Source organism: Harpia harpyja, chromosome 23, assembly GCF_026419915.1.
Source record: "Harpia harpyja isolate bHarHar1 chromosome 23, bHarHar1 primary haplotype, whole genome shotgun sequence".
NCBI classification, from domain to species: Eukaryota; Metazoa; Chordata; class Aves; order Accipitriformes; family Accipitridae; genus Harpia; species Harpia harpyja.
In genome coordinates this window covers 1,829,864-1,846,922 of record NC_068962.1, presented here as the reverse complement: position 1 = coordinate 1,846,922, position 17,059 = coordinate 1,829,864, and the positions used below count along the sequence as shown (strand labels likewise).

General features: G+C 38.3%; 1 protein-coding gene across 8 annotated transcripts in view; it reads left to right on the top strand.

The window, feature by feature from the left end:
• The window catches only part of CNOT4 (CCR4-NOT transcription complex subunit 4), an 85,423-nt gene that overhangs the window by 48,344 nt on the left and 20,020 nt on the right, over positions 1-17,059 (top strand). For 3 of the 8 annotated variants that reach the window (XM_052774372.1, XM_052774367.1, XM_052774368.1), the window contains exons 4-10: positions 874-960; positions 1,491-1,592; positions 2,418-2,543; positions 8,345-8,478; positions 12,247-12,402; positions 15,071-15,128; positions 15,414-15,663. In XM_052774372.1, coding sequence (XP_052630332.1) covers positions 874-960; positions 1,491-1,592; positions 2,418-2,543; positions 8,345-8,478; positions 12,247-12,402; positions 15,071-15,128; positions 15,414-15,663 — 913 coding nt within the window. The remainder of the gene's footprint in view (positions 1-873; positions 961-1,490; positions 1,593-2,417; positions 2,544-8,344; positions 8,479-12,246; positions 12,403-15,070; positions 15,129-15,413; positions 15,664-17,059) is intronic. The other 5 variants (XM_052774374.1, XM_052774371.1, XM_052774373.1 and 2 more) reach the window with 3 other exon arrangements.

Here is a 17,059-nt window from a genome sequence, read left to right as displayed (position 1 = left end):
TATCTAGCTTCAGTCTGAGTAGTCAGTACTTCTGCACCTCCTTCTGTCACGGGGATAGAAAAAAAAAAAGAAAAGGCTTTTGGGACCAAATGTGTCAGATATATTGCCAATTCCATTGGCACACAGGTAATCGTTATTCAACAGAGTTGCTTAATATGCTAGAAATGTTCCTGCTTTGCACAGGATCCCTAAATGGTGTGTTATTACTGATGCAGGGAAGGGCAAGACAGGAGTGGTTTTGGGTTTGTTTTTTTTTCCCTTCAGGGATGTGATAGTTGCTCATCTATTTCAGCGTGATGTTGATTCTGAAACATTTTTTCTTGCCCGTGGGAAGTGCCATATATTGTTTTCCTGTATTTAGTCTGGTTGTCTGAAAACTTGAGGCTATCTCAAGCTAATTGCTTTACTCTCTTTCTCTTTGGAGTGGAGTAAGTGAGTCAGGATTCAGCATTTTGTTCCTAGCAGTTAATATATCTGAATGCAAATTTAAGATGGTTATTTATTTTAAAACTGGAATGAATGTGATTTTTATTTTTTCCTCAAATTATAAAATAGATACATACAGGAATATTTCATGCTGAATGGGATGTATCTTGCCAGGGTAGGGTTTGGGTAGTCTGAGTACCAAAAGAAATTTAAAAAAATACAACATAAAATGTGGAATATCCCTCATTTAAGTTCTTTACTGCAGTGGCAACATACTTTGTATTGCAAGTAGCCATGTTTTATGTTGGAAAACAAATCTACATGCTCTCCTCCTCTTTGTAGAAGAGACCTGTTTTTTATTAAAGTTGCACAGTTACACAGAAGAATAAGTACAGCCCTGTATGAATTAACTTTCCAGTATACCACTTTAACTTTCTTCTCTTGTAGGTTTTGAAACGACCAGAATATTTTGGGAAGTTTGGTAAAATACATAAAGTTGTCATTAATAACAGCACATCATATGCGGGGTCACAGGTAAGTCAGAAGCCCTTGTGATTTTCTTATTCCTTTAGAGAAAATACATGTGTGCAGAGTAAATCTGGGGCTCCCTATTTCTGATTAAGCAATATGTTAAAGAAGTAAAAAGAAAAAAAAATACAGCATTGCAAAAATCAAATTACTGTTAAGTTACTGAGACGTTGTCCAACCAGACTTTCAAAGTTGGATGCAAGATGCAATGTAGAAAGATTAAAAACTGGGAGACAGGATAAAAACCTTCAAAGCAGCAGCAATGTGGCATTTATTGACTAATCTGCATTTCAGGGATAGAACGCCTTTAATTATTTTTAGAACTTTCAAACAACATTTTGATGCATTTCTTCTTTTCCCCATTCTTTATGCATCACATTTAAGTTTTTATGAATTCTACCATTTTTGTCAGTTTTCCTGTTAAAAACATCTAGCTGTGAATATACCAGTTTATGAAGTGAGCTGCTAAAAAGGCAACTTAATGTTCAGATCTGTCTGGGGGGACTAAAAAAAAAAACGGTATGTTTTCTTTCTAGGGTCCAAGTGCCAGTGCATATGTAACCTACATCCGGTCAGAAGATGCTCTCAGAGCCATACAATGCGTCAATAATGTGGTGGTAGACGGCAGAACACTTAAGGTGGTAATATTTTTACATTCTTTTGTGTGTGTGCTAGGACACTAATATCAGGGCATAGTATAAAATTTTGCTTGTATCGATATTCTTGTGTTGATGAACAAAAATGTCCAGTTTATTGGGTTTTGACCTATTTTCATAGCATTAATCACAACATGGAAGTTCAGTGAGCCTCCAGCAGGCTCCAGGAAGTTAGCAGATAACTCCAGGAGATTAGCAGGTAACTTCTTAAAACAAAAGTTTGAGACAAAGAAAGAGATGCACCACCTTCCCCTTCCCACAGTGGCTTTTTTACTGTGTAGCTTAATAGCGCAGTGTGAAAACCCAGTTATTTGCTTTTACAGAGCAATTCTGTAGTCCAAACACCACACCTCTCAAAAGCTCCCTGGGAAATGCAAGTTTTTTCCTTTTAGTATTTGTGTAAACAGGTATTCAGGCTGACTTGGCCACATTGGTGGCTACAGAAAATCATCTAGTTGAATATTCATTTCCTGACCCTGCTACAAAACATTAACTGGTTTCATGTAATATGAATTCTTAACTATTTATTTGGCTTCTTATGATTATGAATGCAAATATTTACTGAGGCTCTTATTTTAGAGTTTAGTTTGGATGAAAGTAGAAATACATCCTAATTATCTAATCCTCAAGTATATAGACTTCTTACAAATGGACTTCCTAGTCCATCTGCATCAAACACTGCATTATGATGGAACTCCAAATCTTGGGAAGGATTTTTTTTTGCAAATATAACTTTTTGTTTTTCTTATACTGTAAAAAGCATTCTTAACCTCCAGTACTTAAGTAATGATTTTTTTTCTTCTTCAGGCATCATTAGGTACAACAAAATATTGCAGTTATTTTCTAAAAAATATGCAGTGTCCAAAACCAGACTGCATGTATCTACATGAGCTGGGAGATGAAGCAGCCAGTTTCACAAAAGAAGAAATGCAGGTAAGTGTAGTGAATGGGAAACACATGAAATGTGGCATGTATGTATTTTATTGTATATCATTTAGTCTAATATGTGTATAATGTAGCTTTTTGCTGAATGTTATGGCAGAGATTAATTTTGAAATCGAAAAGGTGATTAACAAGTTGGATATTGGAAGCGAACTGTTAGTTAAATTTTTTCATTGCATGCTGCTTTTAAAGGCTGAAAAATCCACTGAGTGTTCATGAGTCAAAAAGATGGAGATAAACTCTTAGCCAAGAATTCAAATAACCTTGAGTTAGCTACTAGCCCTTTGTTCATACCAACTCAAAGTAACATATGTTATTTTCAATCTCTGTGAAAGAAGTTAGTGCAGATCTGGGTTTTCCTGTAGGTTTTGTGTGTGTGGCCAGTTATGACTTAACTATTGTACTGTGATTTGACCATGCTGTCTGAATTATGATATCCCTTTTAGCCTGTGAAGGGTATAGAAACCGTTTGGAAATAAAACATTGAGGGTAACTGTAATAGAGCATAAATACTGATGTGGGGATTTTTTGACTCATCTCAACATCCAAATGCTTATTAGCCAGAGTAGGGAAGCAAGTAAATGGAAAGCTTTACTTTTTCAAAGGTGGTGCATTCTGAGGTCTTTTGGGTCTGGGTCTGTCCCTCTACATGAGGTATGGTAAAGCTTTTAAACTGAATCTCAAGTATGCCAGCCTTGCATCCAGGCTGTAACTTTTGCTTGTGGTCTGTCCATGAAGCAGGTGGTCCCCACACCTAGTGCTAGCACAAATGTTGTACAAGTAGATTTTATTTCATGTTAGGCTGATGGAAGCCAGAGAATAAGGAAGAATGTCCATATCTATTAAAGATTTTTTTCTACAAATTAGCAGTTATTTCTGAGGATTTCAGCTACATTTTCATAAATTAAAAAATACTCTGCTGGTTCAGATTAATAGTCCCCTGTAGTATATATTTTGTCACAGATAATGGCAATAGGAGGTAAAATTCAAGGAGAACTTGCAAACCAGGCCACCTTCCCTGTTCATTTCCCTGTATTTCTCCCACCAACTAGATCTGTTCTATCAATGCATGTTTGAGGGTATGTTCCTGTCTAGGCTTTTTAGGTTTTTTTTATAGAGCTGTCAGCCATGAATTTATTTAATCCATTTTGAACCTGCTGATACTGTCAACCCTATAGTCTTTTGTGGCAGCAAGCCCCAGAAGTTCACCAGCTGTTTTGTAAAGTGCTTTCTTTGCCTGTGTTAAACTGATCTCCAGTTAGTTTTGTTAAGTGTTCCCTAATCTTAGCATTGTAGTACTTGCTGAAAGCAAACCCCTTATTCACCTTATCCATTGCCTTTGTCGTGGTGTAAAACTTGATCTTATCTCTCTCAGCCTTCTCTCTAAATCACACAGTTTCTGGCCTTCTAAACTTATTTTTAAAGCAGTTTCTCCCTTTCTGTGATAATTTCTGTTGCCCTTTTCTACCTTCTAACTGTGTCCTCCTTGAGATGCAGAGGTCAGACACATCATACTCATGACATGAAGGAAGCAAAGTTTGATACAGCAGTCCTCAGTGTTTTGGGGGGGGGGGGGCTTTTTTGTTTTGTTTTGTGCTGTTTGTGGTTAAGTGCCCTTCCTAATGATGTCTAGCACACTTTTTGTGTTTGGCTGCCAGTGCCTAATCAACTAATAATTTGAGATCTGTTGGCAGCAACCTCAGTAGCTCTTCTCTGAGCTGTAACAGCCAGTTCACAGATCAATACAGCAGTAGTGTGGTTTAGGCTACTTTTCTATTGGTGTGTTACCTGACATATCTCTGGTGAAGCTTTTTTGCCATGTTTTTCCCAGTGAGTTCTCTGGGGTTCTTTTGGAGTTCTTAGTAAACTGCCATGCTGATAACAACCCAAAGAGTTTGTTATTGTCAGCAAAGAACTTGCTCTTTGTTCCTTTCTCATACATGCTGATGGTATTGCATAAAACTGATGCCAGTCATCAGTCATCCTCTCTTGCTTCTGCAACCTAAAGGAGTGACCAGTAAGTTTTACCTTTGCCTTTCTATCTTTGAGCCACACAAGAAACTTTCCTCTATCCCAGGGCACCTTTGTAAATAACTTCTGGTATGAAACCTTATCAAAGGCTTTTTTTAAAATTTTGTGGATCCTCTTTATTTATGCTTATTGACTGTTGTGGTTTCAGCCTAGCCAGCAACAAAGAACCAGGAGGCTGCTTGCTCACTTCACCCCTGCACTGGCCTGGGTGGGATGGGGAGGAGAAAATATAAAGAAACACTCGTGGGTCGATACAAGGACAGGGAGGGATCACTCACCAATGATGGTCACGGGCAAAAGACAGGCTCAACTTGGGGAAGAAACAAAATCAATTTAATTTATTACCAATCAAATAAAGATATTAGGAAGTAAAACCAAACCTTAGAACACCTTCTCCCCACCCCACCCCCCCCCTTCCTGGCTCAACTCTACTCCCAGTTCTCTCCACCTCCTCCCCTCCAGCGGCGCAGGGGGATGGGGAATGGGGGTCGGGGTCATTTCATCCCACCTTGTCTCTGCTGCTTCTTCCTCCTCAGGGGGAGGACTCCTCACTTGTCCCCTGCTCCACCGTGGGGTCCCTCCCACAAGAGACAGTCCTTCACCAACTTCTCCAGTGTGGGTCCTTCCCACGGGCTGCAGTTCTTCCCGAACTGCTCCAGCGTGGGTCCCTTCCACGGGCTGCAGTCCTTCAGGCACAGCCTGCTCCAGTGCGGGCTTTCCCATGGAGTCCCGGCCATCCTGGGGGGCATCCCCCTGCTCCGGCGTGGGCTCCTCTTTCCCCGGGCTGCAGGTGGGCATCTGCTCCCCCGCTCCCCTCCATGGGCTGGGGGGGACAGCCTGCCGCCTCACCGCGGGCTGCGGGGGCATCCCCTCCTGCCCTCCTCCTCCTCCCCTCCTTCTTCACTGACCTTGCTGTCTGCAGAGGTGGTGTTCTCACATTCCAATCTCGTCCCCCACTGCAGGTTCCCCTTCTTAAATCTGTTCTCCCAGAGATGTTACCACCATCGCTGATGGGCTCGGCCTTGACCAGAGGCAGGTCTGACTTGGAGCCGGGGAAGCTTCGAGCAGCTTCTCACAGGAGCCGGCCCTGCAGACCCTCTCCCGCTACCGAAACCCCACCACACAAACCAAAACACTGACACTGTCATAAAATTCCATCGTGTTAGTGAAATAGGATTCCCCTTTACAGAAGATGTTCAGATTCATTCCCAGCAGACTGTGTTTATCCATGAATTTCTGTCTTCTTGTTTGTTTGTTTTTTAAGGTAGACTTTATGATTTTAGGAGGGATGGAGGTTGAATTTAGCAGTCTGTAGTTCACAGGATCTTTTCTACAGCCCTTTTTGTAGGAGGCAATGGCAATCTGTCAGTCCTCTGGCCTAACTACCAGTTAAAATTGATAGGCTACATAGCTTCGCCAGGAATTCAATTTCACATATGAGTTCCTTCAGACATCTTGAGTGGATTATACTTGATCTTGGTAACTTAAATGAATCTTCCTTTCCTGTTCCTTTTTACGTTCCTTAATCTTTCTTCTTGATTTCATATTGCTTTCTTGGAAGTCACTGGAAATTACACAACTATTGAAAAGTGCATTTGCTTTCACTGCACCAGCTTTCTGGAGTTTGGGTTAGTGTGAATGAATTTACAGGTCCATTTAATGATATTGAATGTTCATTGTCACAGACACTGATTGTCTATTTTAAAAAAAAAAAATTGTCAATGGGTGAACTTAGGTTCTAGGCTCAATAATTGTTAATAGAGCTAAATGTTGTGACAAATGGAAAAGAACTGGCAGAACTCCAGGAAGTCTCTGAAAGTGAAACTGGGAATTTAGGTAAGGTAGGTTGGAGATGCTAAGTATGGCCTCCGGATTGCTTGTTACAAATAAAGCATCATTACTGCAAGCTCCTATGTAGAATTTTAATCTTGTTTCTTTCTTACATTTCTGACAGGCAAGTGAGCTTAGGACTGGCCTGATGTTCCTGGCCATGCCGTTCAGTCTTTTGCCACTGAAGTCTTAAGCAAGATGAGCTATCCAGGGAGGTTTCTTCTTACTCAGCTGCTTAATGTTTGCAGTGCAGATCTGTGCATCTAAGCTAGTTGCTTATATTCTATTCATGGTGGGTGGCGAGAGAAGCGTTTCCAGGGTGCAGTATATCCCATAAAGTTTATGTTTAGGTGAACCACACTCTAGAACCACACTTTTTTCTACTGTAGGTAGTAGCTTGAGTGTAGGCACTGACAAAGTTGGGTAAGATGACGCATACACCAGATGTTTCAGTGTCCTTTTGAGGGTTGTGTAGGTTGACTACATAAAGATGCGTTCAGAATCAAACAGTAATGAAGAACTGGAGAACTAAGTAGCAAAAAACTGGAGACATTTATAGTGTTTGACTGACTTGGAGTATTCAAATGGGATATGCAGTTGGCCTTCTAAAGGAGCCCATAAGGGAATTTAGTTTCTCAGCAGTACTGTTTTTTGAATTTTGTCAAATATTCCTGTTTAATATTTTTTTTTTTAAAAAGCAAGTCATAGTTGTCTTTTAGGTTGTAATGTTTTTCTGGGAGGATGTCCACATTGCCTGTGCATCAATTCCATTCCTGTTCCAACAAAATATTTATAAAGGGAATGAATTAAGTAATGTACAAATGTTAATTTTTAGGTGTACAAGTAGTGTGAGGGCTTTTAAATCAATACTGAATATGTGATAGATAATAACATATGTGTTCCAGACTTAAGATCAGAAGGCCTGACCATAAGTCTTGGCACTTGTTTGCTTTGCTGAGGGACATCTCTTAGTATTTGGAAGCTCTAGACAAAAGCTATTGACAACTTCAAATTCGCTGTTCTATTTTGCATCTTGATTCAACTCATTACAATACTTAACTTGCAAATAGTAATTCTTAGGTTGGAGTGGTATAACAACCTACAGAAAATGTGAATGCTCATCTTGAATTTGTTTCAGATGTCACTTTAAAGGTTAGGAAGGAGGGTGGATATTGCTGGTTTTGTTTTAAATATTTAGCCACATGTTATAGATAAGCTAGACTGAAAAATACTCTCTTCCTTCCTCTCCAGATTCAGTATTCTGGAGTTGGATCGGTGGTCCTCAATTTCTGAAAGCAAGAAATTGTTCTCAATTAATTCAATTAGTTAAAAGAATATTTCAGTTTTTAAAAAAGAATGATTTATCAGTTACTGCTCAGAATATATTCCTTGTCACATGATAGTTAACACTCAGACCACCTCAGCTGTTTTTATTAAGCCAATAGAAATTACTTCCATCTTGGAACTTTGGGTTTAAAAGAGAGACTCTTTGCTCCTTCCTATCTTCTGAAAAGCTTAGTATGGTTGATATATCAAATGCAGACTGCCTTGGAGGTTTAGCCGTTTGTGATTTAGAAGGTGTATTGTGAAGCTCTTGATTAGAACTGAAAAGCAAGTTCCAATAAGGTTGTAACTTTTTTTCTGCTTTGGAAGTCTGCTTTGGTAATTTATAATTGCCAAAATTATAAATTGGTAAATACATCCAAGTGATTTCTAGGCCAGCTTTAGATTCATGGAGATCACATCTGTGCTGAGATTGAGAAGCACTATTTTAAGTTTCATTCAGAAGTGCCCTGTTGAGTTGTTAAAGCTCAATTACTAAGCTTTGGGACTTACGTGTGTACATTTATATATAAAAAAACTTTTTTTTTAAATCTATAAAAACATATATTAAAGCAGTATTCATTCATTGTGAGTGTCTCTTTCCTTAGGCGGGTAAGCACCAGGAATATGAACAGAAACTACTGCAAGAATTATACAAACTAAACCCCAACTTTCTCCAATTATCTACGGGTACAGTTGACAAGAACAAGAACAAAGTGACAGCACTGCAGAGGTATGATGCGTAAGTACTGATGCTGGACTGCCTGGCTATGCGTTCTTTCTGGTTATTCCCAAAGAAAACTTTCTTATTCCTACTGCATCCCCTAAAGTTGCCTGCTCTTTTTAGTGGCTATTATATGACGAACTCTGATACCGGTTTTCTCCGTGCAGAGATGTATGCACCACTTTGTTCTCATATAAAGTGAGTGTAAGTCTTACTTAGTACAGAAATGTTGTTCTGCTGTGTGCATTTGGATCACTAGTTCAGAATGAGGTATTCTTATTCTGAAAGACAACCTTGTATTTCATATTCGCATAAACACATAATATTTTTTTAAAGACCAGATGTCAGCTTTCTTGGTATGGTGTCATGATGGAAGCAGTCTGTACTTTTACAGCTGAGGCACCTTACAGTCTTGATATGTGGTTTTTACGTCATGATTTGTAGTGCAGTCCTTACATTAGGTGTAAGGACCTTAGAAATTGGAAGTAAAATCAGTTTGTTTCTTTTGTGTGAGTAAAAATTCACAAGATATGAATAAAAGGTTCCTTGCTTTTATCTAGTGAACTTAAATATTTTTCACTATGTTGTAATTGCAGATATCACTTATTACATACAGCTTGTTAAAATAATATTCTGTTGAAGTAGTTTGTTCAGTAAGTTATGAAGAGATTTCTTCCGTATGAGTACATAGACATACAAAGATAAATGAAAGCCTAAGGTCATCAGTCCTTATGTGAATTAACCACTCAAATGTCATATTTAAGATAAAGAAATGAAAACTGTTAACAATTTCATCCACTCCTTGTAGGATTTTCATAATGAGATGGGCAGAGTGGAATGTAAGTTAGACTGCACTTCGCATGCACCTTGGCCTTGTAATCAGGGTTTGTGTTGTGTGCCAGTTTATCCACTACTGAATTTTTCAGACAATAATTTGCCATTGGCAGCACCACTGCACAACATTTTAAGCAAGAAAGTGGGTACTGTATGTAAAATATTGCCAACTGAGCTTGAACAAGCGGAATATAATTCTGAGAACTGGTATCCCAGCTGGTGTTACTGGGATTATTTTCTTTAACTTCTGGAGGATGCGTCATACGCTCTTTGACTGCAAGTGGTCAGGACCTTCAGTTGGATCTTCTCTTAAGGACTGTGCCACTTCTTATTTCTTGGGCACTGGTTCAGTATTGACTTGGAAGGCAGACTGCAGTGAGTAAAGCAGATAACACCATTTCCTGCATTTGCGTATTGATTATTTTATGTTCAAAGTCTGAACTAATCTTAATTTGAAACCTAGTTAGATCCCAGCAAAATAAATTATACCAGTGGGGAAAGAATGCTCTATCTGGAACTGCAGCAAACTTTTAAGCCTTCAGAAAGAAATTACGAATTGGAGCTTGGCCAGTCTGCGGTGCCAACATTTTGGCACTTGTGGGGAAAAAAAGGCATGTTACTCCAAAGGCAGCAAGTCTACAGTTAATTTCTCTTGTCAGCTGAACAGCATTGTGATGACGTAGACTCTGTTCTTTGCTAAAGGCTAGGCACTACCTTTTGGGTTGCAAAGTGAATTTTCTTTTGCAGCTAGGATTTTGAAATGTTTCTTCAAGTCCCGTCTCATCAGTACAAAACGTAGCTTGTGAGCTGGTGAATGCGTGTTGTTCTCCTTCACAGCTTTCTACCCAATCGGGTTGTCATTTTTGTCTGATTCATTGATATGATATTAATATATTTCTGGCAGTTTGTCAAAGCCTCTGACAATTTTGTGGTTGTTCCTGTGTTTCTGGGGTGCAGGATTTCTGTTTCACTCTGGAATTGAACAGAAGTTGAGTTCTAAATAGTAGGTGTTTAATTACAAATATCCAGTAGTAGAAAACAGTTTCTGAAACTATGCATAAATGCTTTTTCACAATTGTGTCCTAATTTGAAAGGTCCTACTTGCAGACCTTTTTTTCTTGCTGCTGAAGGCAAATGTTAAAATCCCACAGTGCCACTTTGTTTATGTCGGTACTCATCTCTTGATGTGTCACTTGATAGTCACGGTGACTGCATTCTCTTAAAATTAGAGGTGTATTCCACATTTAGAACAGATAAAGCTCTTTTTTTTTTTTTTTCCTTTTTTCCTGCTGACCTTTTCCTAGAGAACTGAAATGAATGCTTTCTTGTGCTACAAGTGGAAACACCTGTTAAGCACTTGCTGGTCTTTTAGAGAACAGCCCTTTAGAAGTGTGCAGCTTTGAACTTAAACAAAAAAGCCCACATGTGCAAAAGCCCACCCCAAAACATAAGCCAGTTTCTTTACCTTTCTCCTTGGATGAAAACTGACTTTTAACTGTGACATTTTAAAGTTAGTTTTAGTATAGAGATGGCTTTGCACTGCAGCAGACATGAATTTTGATATTTAAAATAAATCTGTTAATGGATTGAAAATCTTGTTACATCTAGATTACAGCTCGTTTTTGTAAGAGTGAGAATATTAAATGACTGACATTGCTCTGATGTGTCTTCATTCCTTGATGTTCAGTATCTGATCAACTTGTGATCTCTAACTTATTTCAAATGTGTACAAAGCAAAGATGAGATCTGTAAATTGGGTCAAGGCTCTCATCTGTGTACATATCGTGTAGTTATATGAGAAGATGGAGGTAGAATAGCAAATCTTACAATACTGAGATTTGAGGGTAGCTAGTAATACCAATTTTGTCTGAATAGGAGTAGGAAACACTTGTGTTGCTATAAGCAGCTATAGGAATTTCCAGATTCTGAATATGAACTTACTAAATTGACCTAGAGATGTAGAGTAAATGTTGGACCATGTAATAAGAACATACTAATGAAGGGGGACATCAGGAGGAACATACGTATTTAAAAAAATTTTTTTGGAAATCTTGTTCCTTATGAAGACAGCACTTGGACACAAAAACCAGCATCCTAATTGAAGCAAATGAAAAGATAAAGTTAATATAAAAACTGAAGAACACAAAGGCAAATCTTTTATAGTAAGATTGTAGGGTTAGCAGATGGCACTGTATTCGAATGCATTTGGTTATAGATGATATTCCAGCTCGCTTCAATTTGTATAGAATGTAACTATTTTTAGCAAAAACTTGGGCTTTGAGTCTTCTCTTGAACTTCTTTCAGATCTAATGTGCACTCTGAAATGAAATTTAATGTTACTTTGTAAGAGGGAAGTAATTATGGCTTTAAACTAGAAATGAAGGGAGTAACTTGAATGAACAGTGTGTTGGTCTGACTGGTCTCATGCTCTGTTAGTAAAGCTGCGGACTCTTGTGTAGGCGTAAAACACAAACTTCATCTGTTGGGGCCAGGCTTGATAGGGCCTCAAAACATTTATTAAAAAACAAAAAAATCATTTAGTTCATGATTTACAGAACTTGCAAATACTTATGGGATAAAGCAAATAAATTCTAAATGAGGTGTCTGTAGGTCTGGATACTTCAAGCTGTTGATGGATTTTTTTTTTTCCATTTTTTTCTTATACCCCAAATGGACAAGTTTGGACTTCAGCGTTGGCAGAGCAGCTGTCTGTTCAGTGAAGAAAACAGAATTCTCCCCAGTTTTCTCTCTCCCTTCCCTACCCCACTAAGTCTTTTTTTAAGTCATCACCATTTAAAATCTGAGAAATAACATCCAGATAAATCTATTCTTATGGATTGTCTGGCACAAGGATTCATTTCCCCAGTGCTTACAATTTTTAAAAACACTTTCTTCATAACTTGAACTATTTTCTTTTTTTTTTTTTTTTTTTTTACTCTTGCCTTTTTTCAGACCCAACAGTAATAACAAAGATGCCTGGCCATCATTACAGAGTTCAAGTAAATCAGCCAACGGTTTAACAATGGAACACAGGAAAACGCCTCCTATATTAGAAAATGGCACAGACCCAGAACACATGACTCCAGATGGTGCAGACTCAGATTTCGGGTAATTGTGCTGCCTTTTATACTTCAGATAGTTTGCTTTCTCTCTCACTGATTGGTGTGGAGGGAATGATTCTCCAGTCTCTCTCTCTGGTTGGAGAGCTGGATTCAAATCCTGATCAGGTCACAAAAACCTGGGCTTAGTCTAGCCCGTGTCAAAAAGACCGATTGGCAGATTGTACAGGAGAACCCTAATGTGAAGTTAGTAAGTGATGGTACAGGTAAGGGCTGAGGGGAACTGAATAACTCGGGGATCAACAGCTTATATAGCTGCATGGTCCCAGCCAGACCTGAGCCCTTCATTTCTATACAGAAGCTTCCACAACAGTAACATGTTAGTTGCTATACATGAGGAGGCTTGTCACTTGGAAAGGCATCAACAGAAGGAAGCTAAATGTTAGGACTGAGTATTTGTCATCTCTTTACAGTGGTGTGTTCCAGAAACACAACTGCAGAGGTGAGGGTTCCCTGATTATCACTCAGTAATAGGAACAACAGGCCAGCAGATTCAACTGAGGTTTCTTTGTGCAGAAGAAGTAATTAATCTGCTTGCAATAACTTCCTTATTGCTAGCCAACATTTTTTCCTCTTCTGGTGCCCTCCTTGAATAGAACTGATGTCCTCTTCCATCATAAGCATCACTTGCAGTTCCAGTGGTAGTCTGTAGTCATGCTGGTTTGTTTTTTATGGACCCCTTGAGGTAATACCGGTTGGGCTCATTCGGAGGTTGGATGGGAAAATAACAAGGTAAACTCTTAATATTTCAAGAAGTGGTGTTGCCAGTTAGGTAGCTGATCTTCGCTTTAAATCAATATTGAACCGATGCATTAATGTTGAGTGCTGTTGGAAGTGGTACCTTCTTGTTAGGCTTGATAGCAGTCCCATTGAGGTGCGATCAGAGATCCTATGGTTGCATCTCAGTAGTGACCTGCAGCTTCCTTATCTTTTCTGAAAAGAATGTACTGAATGTAGGTAAAAACATTGTAGCCAATAGATAATGAATCTTGTCCGTTCCTGAGGGCTGGAAGTCTGTCTTACAATTAGAGGGTTCTTAGGCAGGTTCAAGTATAATAAACATTTGCAGCATTTAGATTGTCATTAAAAGTTGTCTTACACATAGCTTTTAAAACTGCAGCATTGTGACTTTGTCAGCAGCTTTGGGAAAAGAATCTGGCTGGAATATCAGCTCTGCAATCAGAATGATTGTGTAGTGAAAAGTCTACATCAAACTTTTGTGTTATAGGTATTCAGAAATTACTAACCCAAGGCAGTTTGTTTCAAATGGAAGAACTTCATTTGTGCTGTTCAACCACTGAGTAGAATGTATTTGTAAATCTTCACTGGAGTAATGCTTGTTTGCAAGTATATTCCCCTGACTTTTATAGTCATAAATATTTCAGCTTCAGTTATCTTTTTGAGATACCGACTCAGTGTTCTTTTACACAAAAATTGGTTTTATTGATGGATTACTTGTATGCAGTTTCTTTGGAATGGAGAAGAATTAATTCTGCTGGGTTTCAATTCCAGTTATTTTGGGATGGGGAGAACAAATAGGGGGGGAAGCAATCTTAAGAATTTTTGACCTTGATATGTGGCTTTATGCAGTATTTAAAATTTGCAGCAGCAAGGGATGTTTGAAAACAAGGTGTAGCTAAAATCTGAAGTCTGCACACAGTTAAAATAATTACTCTCTCTATAGTTGTCTTGTAATTTGCCTGTAATTTGACTTGTATCACATTCTGGTCTCGTAATGGAACTGAAATTCATGTTCTTACTTCTGGTCCTACAAGGACCTGTGGTTTGGGCTGTGCAGCCTGATGCTTGTCCATCTTCTCTTATGGGTAGATAAAAATGAAAGTACCTTGAAGTTGTAAAGCAGAGATTTTAATCTGAACTGGAAGTAATACTGTTTCGTTAGTGTGGTATTTAGCATAATTAAGGCAACTGACAGATGCCTGTCAGAATCTTGAATCCTGAGATGTACCATTTCAGCCAAGTCATGTTAATTCCAGTGAATAGCTTTCTGAGGTGGTTTTCTGCTGTGTCTTATCTTTTATTCTCTTTATGTTTGTTGGCAGGTTTTTATGCTATGTCTTTTCCTGTGTTTTTACCCTTCTGTCATCTCAAAACTCAGTTTTCTTACTTGGAAGTAATTCCTGCTAGTTAAAGCTTGAAGGCTGGTGGGAAGCTTAACTTGCCACCAGGATTAAATAGTTAATTTAATCTTGTATCTCTCCCCAGATTTATTTAGGACTTGTATGGGAACTTACAGCTTAGGGATTTGGAAAAGAAGTCTGTTCCCAACTTTCTCTCTGGTAGTAGCATAGATGGAACTGACTACTATGGAATACTGCCATAGTACGAGAATCCTGGTTTTTTGAATGGCATAGAGTTACTACGAGAGTGTTTAAAACTTTCCTTTTGTTCCTTAACAGGGCAGTCAACAAGCAGAGTGGAGAGTGGTGGGAAAAAGTATTACAGTATATGGAAAATGCTTATGATGAAAAAAACCAGTCTCATAAATAAAAAGTGGACTTTTTCCTTCTTGATTCCTCCTAATTAATTTTTCTTTGTCTTTATTTCAAGGCTTTTCTACCACTACGAAAGCAAATGTTGATTTTCATGTTAAATACTTGTGTCTTATTGTCTCTTTTCCCCTCCCACTTTTGCAGCCCTATCGACAAACCTTCAGATTCTCTCAGTATAGGAAATGGTGACAGCTCCCAGCAGGTAAGACATAAAGATAAATGCTGTGAAAGTAAGAACTGAGTTTGAGGGCTTGGTGCAACCTGTAGTTGGAGAAGCAAGTACTTTCTGAAGTGTATCATAATTTTAAACAAAACTATTAAAAATGCTACTACTAAGTTGATTTTTGTGTTTGACCTTGTACTGAACTACATATTAATCTTAACTGTAGCCAAAAATTTTGAGGAAGTTTTTCAGCTGTATTAGTGAAGAATAGTTTATATATAAACACTCATGTCCTAACTGTTTCTCTTTTTTTCTTGCCTGTAGATAACAAACAGTGACACACCTTCACCACCGCCTGGTTTAACAAAACCCAATCCAGTCATACCCATCAGTTCATCTAATCACAGTGCACGGTCTCCTTTTGAAGGGGCTGTAACAGAATCACAGTCGCTCTTCTCTGACAACTTTCGGCACCCTAACCCCATCCCTAGCGGGCTTCCTCCATTCCCCAGCTCTCCACAGACTTCAAATGACTGGCCCACAGCACCAGAACCACAGAGCCTCTTCACATCAGGTATGTACATAGGTCACATGGCTGGGTGTTGCTTTTGCAACTGATGTCTAAAACTGTGTAGAACCAAGAACTCTAGGACTTGTTCCATACTGTTTTTTCCCCCCTTCATAAATGATTAAAATTTGTCACTTAACTACAAATGAATTGCACTGACCTAAGGGTTTCTTCTAAAAGAAACTTTTACAGAGTTTTCCAGCTGCATGGCTAAATTATCAGAGTGCTTATTGTAGACAGGCACACAGCTAAGAAAAACTAAGTAATAGGATGTGACATTTGTGCTTAATATTTAATGTTACAGGTTTTTATTGAGAGTGGGGAAAATACGTGGTGTCAGTATATGTTGGTGTAATAATCTGTTATAATCTATAATTCTAGCATCAGAAGCTGTGCAGTAGAGTTCAGAATTTTCTTTAGTATCCTGCATAGTTATCTGAAGGTGCCTAATGTGAACATGCAATGAAATTATATACATACAGAAAAGATAAAAATGTGGTTAATTGCATCAAATGAAAGGTGCCTGTATTTTCCAGGTACTTTCCTGTGAAATACCACTTCATATGAATGAAACATCATTTTAGGTGTATTTATATAGTCTTGGGAGTCATTAACAGTACTTAAGAGCTCACAAATTATAAATCTGAGGGAGTTGTTAGAAAATTAAATGAAACAATATCAGTAATAATGTAAACAATACTTTAGGACACGGTTTACTTAGTGATTAGTTGTCTTTTGATGTTTATCTGACTTCTGGATGTCATAATCCTGTTTGTAAACAATATTTATTACCAAGGAAATTACCTGCTGCTAAGGTACTATATGCACCAATTTTGTGAGGATTATGTAGCAGTGAGAGACAATTTCCAGGTAGTAGAGATCTTGTTTGTTTTATAATCAATATAAAATGGATGGTTGCTATTTAAATAAGAATACAAAGGACAAGTTTTTGTCTGTCTAGCAAGTCTGTTTATCTATCGTCATGGATTTTAGAGTGAAAATAGACGTGTAGATTCCTTTTTAAGAGAGGATACTGAGCTTAATTTTAACTACTTCAAGCAGCAGACCAGGTTCCCTACCAGCAGAGGGAGATAATGATGTGAGTGATACTACCTTGTACTCAAATCAGCTTGCATTACCACAGTTTTGAGGAAAAACTGAAACTAGACCCAGCATTCACTGAACCTGAATAAGGAACTTAAGAGTATAATGAAGTGAAGTAGTAATTGAAAGTGCAGGGAAATTCTGACAACCCTTTTTTGCAACACTGCCTTGAAATATTTAACAATATCTTGTAATGCAGTTCTTTATTTCCTTTTGTTAAGGCATCTACTCAAGAATTTGGCATGGTTTTTTTCATAATGGTAGACAGTGGGGTTTTGTGGGTTTTTTTGGTTTTGTG